General features: G+C 44.7%; 1 protein-coding gene across 1 annotated transcript; it reads left to right on the top strand.

Moving 5' to 3' along the window:
• The first annotated feature begins 2,930 nt into the window (after window positions 1-2,930).
• Window positions 2,931-4,430, top strand: LOC122070162 (leucine-rich repeat extensin-like protein 3). Its single transcript, XM_042634284.1, has 3 exons — window positions 2,931-3,284; window positions 3,426-4,102; window positions 4,166-4,430. The coding sequence occupies exons 1-3, from the start codon at window positions 2,931-2,933 to the stop codon at window positions 4,428-4,430; spliced, it is 1,296 nt and encodes a 431-aa protein (XP_042490218.1).
• The last annotated feature ends 2,112 nt before the right edge of the window (window positions 4,431-6,542 follow it).

Genomic DNA, 6,542 nt, shown 5'->3' with positions numbered 1-6,542 from the left:
AACCAGAATCTCCTACAAGTCTAAGGAGTACTATTCCATCTCACCATTGGAGTTGATTCATATAGACTTGTGTGGTCCTATAAGGACACCTAGCACCTCAGGAGAGAGATACATTATGTTGTTTGTTGATGATTGCTCAAGAATGGTGTGGCTGATGTTCTTAAAACATAAGTCAGAGGCTTTAGAAAGATTTAAGATCTTTAAAAAGCAAGTTAAGAATATGTAGACACCCAATTTTATCACCCTCCTCTGGTTATGATGACTTACGGATCTTAGACGCGATTTTTTACTTCCGATTGATAGAGATGACAACTGATTGAGGTAACTATTCCCAAAGCATTCCATACTCACCCAAATCCCTAGAAAACCCATGCGAGAGAAAAGAAGGGTCTAATTATGACATTTTATATATAAAGAAATTAAGTCCCAGGTGACCATATAGATACATAGTACTTGGAATCATGATTCTAATGATATATGGTAAGTCAAAATCGAACCATCGGATCTCTCGCAATCAATCCTAGAAGTTACACCATGGACACTTAAACCCCGCCCATGGGAGCACCCACGCCTTGCCTTGAGTGGCTAAACCTTACCTATGCGAGCACCCATGCCTTGCCTTAAGTGCCTAAACCCCACCCATGTGAGCACTCACGCCTTGCCTTGAGTGCCCAAACCCCGCCCATGCGAGCACTCACGCCTTGCCCTGAGTGCCCAAACCCCTCCCATACAAGCACCCATGCCTTACCTTAAATGCCCAAACCCCTCCCATACGAGCCCCCATGCCATGCCTTGCACCCCTACCCATGCCCTGTATGCTCTCGACCAAGCCCCAAGTGCATCCAACCAAGTCTTGCGTATACCCAACCAATTCCCACACATACCCGACCAAGCTCTATACATACCTAGTTGAGTTCCAGCACCCATACCAGAGTCCCAGCACCCATACCAAAGCCTCAGTACCTATGTCAAAGCCCTAGCACCCCTGCTAGAGTTCCAACACCCATGTTAGAGTTCCAACACCCTTGTTGAAGCTCTAACACCCTTGCTAAAGCTCCAACACCCTTGTTGAAGCTCCCGCACCCCTGTCGAAACCTTTGACACCCTCATCGGCTATCGGAATCCCCCTTTCCATGATCGATTTAGAGAAAGAATTCCTTCTCCACTCGTCTGTGTACCCTATGTATGTATGTATGTATGTCGACACCCTTGACATACGGTCCCACGTCATGTGAAGTCCATGTGAAGGCCTCATGTCCCTAGTCCCACATGTCTTGTAAGTTTTGGCTATTTAAAGCCCTGATTAATGCATTATGGGCAGAGCCCGGTTTGGTGTGTACATCATGAGAGAAATGGTATCAGAGCCAGTTCCAACCTCCTTCTCTGGCTAAGGTCCTTCTCCGGCGGCCTTCTCAGTTCGGTTTGAACCTTTGCTAGTTAAAGAGACGGTCTATGCCACGCCCTATTGTAGGTTACTTCTTGGTTCTGGTTTTCTGGTGTTGGAAAAAGACCCTGTGAGCGATGGGTTTTCAGGCCCAAGAGAGGCCGTTTTTATACCCTGTAACGGCTCTGGTTGCTCCGCCTCTGAGAAGTAGGTCCAAGAGGGTCCTGATCGGCCTCGACTAGTCGTCTTTTTATCTATCTGAGTTTCGCCGGTGAGTTGTGTTGTTCGGATTTTGGACTTGCTGCCTTGTTCCAATATGTCTCTTTCCCGTCATTCAACCTCTTCTCAAAGCTCTGCTTCATCTTCTTCTTCTTCTTCCCGATCTTCTTCTTTCTCTTCTATTGATTCTCTGTATGAGTTTGACTACTTACCTGAAGAACAGATCATCCCTGAGACTCAATCTCCTCTGTTGAACCCCTATACTGTCTTTCCAAAGACGAAATCCTCTTCTTCTTCCTGGAAGGCTCTTATTGCTCCTCGGAAGAAAACTCCACCTCTGAAAGAGTTGGTTCAAGCCTCTCGTTGTGATCAGTATCACATCCCTGCCACCGATAAAGAACAGTTGTTTACCTTAGAGATTCCATCTAACCTCATTCCCTAGTGGAAAAATCAGGGTTATACTCATCTCCATTTTGGTGCGATTAAGTTTGCCCTTTCTTTTCATGGCAGAAAAGGTCTTCCCGTGGCTTCCCGGATCGCCCTTCTTGACAGTCGCTTTTTACGGTATGAACATACCGTGATTGCCACTGCTCAGATCACCCTGAATGCAGGAACCATATTCCTCACTCTCTACCCTAATTTCGATATCGCCTTAGCAGATCCCCATCTTCCTTCTGCTTTGAAGTTCCAGATCCAAATTTCTGGTACTCCCCAAACTCCTACGGCTTTAGTGGGAACACTCCACTACCAATTGGCTTATCGGTTACAGAATCATGCCTATGACCTACCCAAAGGCCAGCAAGAGGATGCTCTCTTCCTCTCTGTGGAGTCTGATCATGTTCCAAGCCTTACTCATGTACCCAAACAACTGCCCCGAGATGACCTTCTTCGTCTCCTTCCCTCTTCCTGGGTTACGGCTTATGAACAACAAATGGCTATAAGCCAACCTGCTCCGATAGAGCCTCTTCAGTCTACTGATCCTTAGTATATCACTCACCCCTCAGGTGAGGTTGAAATCCACTTTTCAACTCCTACGGTAGAACCGTTACCTTCTCCTTTTCCTACTCAGTTCACAGGAATGATTCAAGCACCTAAAATTCCTGTCAAATCTTTTGATGCTCAAGGTAATCCGGTGTACTATTTCTCTGATCCAGTCACTGGTCATAAGTATTTTGACCTTTGTGATTGTGATGACTATCTCCAAGACTCCGATGATGACTACTCCTACTCTCCCAAACAAAGGTCTTCCTAGACTATTCTTCTGGAACGATATGAGTCAGGAGATCCTACTATCAGACCATTGAGTACTGAAGCCCGATATCCCTTTATGGTAAAATACGGTGCTCCTGTGGAACCTCCTTATGTTCCTCCTCCTACTCCAGTCTGTAAACCTTCTCCATCTGTTCAGACGCCTTCTCCTATAGTCCCTCCTGGTTGCATGTATACTCCAGGATCTTCTTCCTCTATTCCTTTGCAGAATTTCCCTGGTCCTGCAGATTATTGTCCTGATTCTCATGGTGTAAGACATGTGTGGAAAGTCAAATCTCCTGTCTTGCCCACAGGCCAACAAAAAGACATTTCTCAAGCAGAAGCTGCTTTAAATTGGCAGAATGAGAATGCCATCGTTCAAAATCAGTACCTTGAATGTATCCTTGCTTCTACACAGCACACCCAAGGCACTGTTTGACGGCATACTCAATTAGTCCAATCCCTTAAAGCTGAGATGGATCAAGTCCATAATGAACTTGCTGGTATTGCTTCTACTACTAGTGATACGGCCCAAGCTTTTGCACTTATTGGACAGAAATAAAAACATCTTAAGTTTCTTGAGGCCCAGTTACACAGTTTACAACAAGCTCCACCTCAAGCAGCAACATCCAGTAGACAGCAACCTTTACCTCTGGCAGTTCCAAGTATTTCATCTCAAGATCCTTTTTCCATTTACGCTACCCTGGCTCCTCCAGTAGTTCCTTCTCCCAGATCCTTCCCTTTTGAAGAACTGAAAGCTCTACAGCGTCAACAACGCAACCTGAAGAATATTGCTCCCAGGCAACAGCCCAGCAAATTACCTTTGGAAAAACCTTTTCCTCCACCCTTTCAGCTTTATCCCATGACCGTAACCTACCCTGCACCATCACCTCCTATCCCTACCTATCCATCCCCTTCATCCTCACCTCCTAAAACTAAATCCAAACATCCTCCCATAGGTGCTATAACCCCTTCCGGCAATGATGTGTTATCTGACCTTCTCACCACCCTAGCCCTTCATGACTCTCCCTCTCTTCTCTCTTTCATGAATACAGGTCCGGAGCCACCTCCTGTCCCTTATTCTGCACCTCCGTATGTTGATGAAATGGATGGTGATCAGGATGACCCTATGGTTCATAATCCTGAAATTCCTCACCCTCCTCCTGGTCCAACCTATGCCCCTTTTCAGAACCAAGATCCCAAGCAGTTCTTTACCTTGGATGATGTCCCTATTTCCAAATGGGCTTCCAAGTTTGCTGACTTTTATGCCTGGATTAATGCTGAACTCCTTCAAGAAGGTGCTACCTCTGTCAGTGTTTTGACTAAGTTTGTTGCTCGACTACAAGGCAAACTCCGAGAATGGTACTTAGATCTTGGTGGTTACAGACAATTGCAACTTGTTCAACTCCCTGAAGACCACTTCATCACAGTTCTATATCAAGAATTTCTTGGTCCTGTCTTGAATGATATTACAAAAGCTCGAGTTTTCTCTCATGATGTACACACCAAACCGGGCTCTGCCCATAATGCATTAATCAGGGCTTTAAATAGCCAAAACTTACAAGACATGTGGGACTAGGGACATGAGGCCTTCACATGGACTTCACATGACGTGGGACCGTATGTCGAGGGTGTCGGCATACATACATACGTACATAAGACATACTTACTGCATACATACACACTTAAAGACGTACATACGCACAAGCAGTTTACAGACACACATTTACTTAAAGTGACATATCATCATCAGAATCAGACGAACTGCTGACTAGGAAGAAAGCAGCTTTATCAATGAGCCTATCATGATAGGCGTCCATGAGGTTAGCAATGCGGGGACGTGGAAGTTGACCATTCTAATGTAGTTCCCAAGCTATATCGACAGTATGAAGAAGGGGAGCCGAAACTTGATGAGGTCGGATAACATTCACTGTGCACATAGTATGAAGGAGGTGAAGCCATTCTGAACGATGTTGTCTTCTGGTGGTGAAGAGTGCATAGGGCTTTATTCCAAACACATGGTAGTCTGTTATGGAATGAATGTAATGGCATGGGTGTAGATCTGGAGGGTCAGTAGTTTGGAGGATGGCTGGAGGTCTATGGAACAGGACAGTAATATAATGCATAGGCGGATCAGGGGGATCGGACTGTGGGAGTAGAGAGGTGAAAAGATGAAACCAGGTTTCTATGGGAGCAAAGAGCAGAAGAAACTGGAAGATGGTCAGGTTCGGTCGATGTGGATTGATAGGTGAACACCAACACATACACATGAATTGGATGGCTTGAAGGGGAAAACATAGTGCGATGGAGTAGGCCGTGCATAAGTGCCAGAAGATACACTTAAAGATAGGAGGTAATTCTTGTAGGTCATGGAAGGAGGTAAAGGTAAAGACTGTAAGATAGGGGAAGTCTAGGTGAAAGGTAGAACCAACAAGAAACAAACCTTCACAACGAAGGGCAATTTCTAACAATTGAAGAGCTATAAGGTTACTATAGGTAAGAACTGCTTTGTAGGTTAAGGTATGAAGGATTTCAGGAGGAAGCTGAGGAGGTATGGCATAACAAAGGTTATGGCTAGGTTGAGGCTGAGGTTGAGACTGAGAAGAAGATGAGGAAGAGGCACCTGGGGTTAAAGGATAAAGGATTGGGATTACAGAAAAAGGAGAGGTAGGACGAGAAAGGAAGTCTGCCAAAACATTCGCTTTTCCTGGTAAGTGTTTGATGTCAAAAGACCACTTTGAGAACCATTGAGCCCATCGAAGAAGTTGATCATTTGGAAGAGTGCGTTGCCGGAACTCAAGCATGCGGGGAAAACTTGACATGTCCAGTTCAATGAGGAATTTGTGTCCAATGAGATGAAACTGGAACTTTTCAATTCCACGTCGGACTGCAAGAATTTCCTTAAACGTAGAATGATAGTGTGAGCTTTAGATGGTTTAAACGAGCCACTCTTATAACCACAGATGGTTCTTTTGGAATCAGGAGCTTCTTCAAGTAAAACTGCACCCCAATGAGTATCACTAGCATCAGTTTGAAGAATACGACGTCCATCAGAAGGAATCTGCAAACAAGGGAGGTTTGTAGATAGCCGTTTTAGAGCTTGAATGGCTGCTGAGTGTTCAGAAGACCAATGAGGAGCTTTCTTTCTCAGGAGTTGATGGAGCACAGACGTATGTCTGATTTTTTGAGGAAGAAACTCTGTCATGTAGTTAACTATACCAAGGAATTGCTGGACCTGATTTTTTGTCAGGGGACCCTCAAGAAATTGCTAGAGAGATGTAGCAATATGAGGCTGAAGTTCATATGTTCCTTTGGTAATAGTAACACCAAGAAAATCAATGGTAGAAACACCAATTTGCATTTTCTTTGGGGAAAGCATGATTCCATAGTCTTGAACAATCTGCTGGAAGTGCTGAAGAAGGCAGAGCTGTTTAGCCTGTGTGGAGGAAAACAGAAGAATATCATCAATATAGATCAGGGCACGATCCTGAATAGGAGCAAAAATTTGCATCATGGCACGCTGAAATATTGATGGAGCCGTCTTTAATCCAAACGGCATAACTGTCCACTGTAAGTGATGTCCAGGGACATAGAAAGCTGTCTTAGGTCTATCTTCAGGAACAATCCCAAGTTGTCAAAAACCTACTTTAAGATCAAACTTGGAGAACACAGTTGCAGAAGCTAACTAGAG

Source organism: Macadamia integrifolia, unplaced genomic scaffold (assembly GCF_013358625.1).
Source record: "Macadamia integrifolia cultivar HAES 741 unplaced genomic scaffold, SCU_Mint_v3 scaffold837, whole genome shotgun sequence".
In the NCBI taxonomy this organism is placed as follows: domain Eukaryota; kingdom Viridiplantae; phylum Streptophyta; class Magnoliopsida; order Proteales; family Proteaceae; genus Macadamia; species Macadamia integrifolia.
This window is presented reverse-complemented; position numbering and strand designations above follow the sequence as displayed.

Bases quoted from the DNA above. Each gene is read 5' to 3' on its own strand.
- LOC122070162 (XM_042634284.1), top strand. From the start codon at position 2,931: ATGGTAAAATACGGTGCTCCTGTGGAACCTCCTTATGTTCCTCCTCCT. The intron at 3,285-3,425 runs GTTTGACGGCAT...AAACATCTTAAG, and splicing joins CACAGCACACCCAAGGCACT to TTTCTTGAGGCCCAGTTACA. The intron at 4,103-4,165 runs GTTTGCTGACTT...TACCTCTGTCAG, and splicing joins ATTTCCAAATGGGCTTCCAA to TGTTTTGACTAAGTTTGTTG.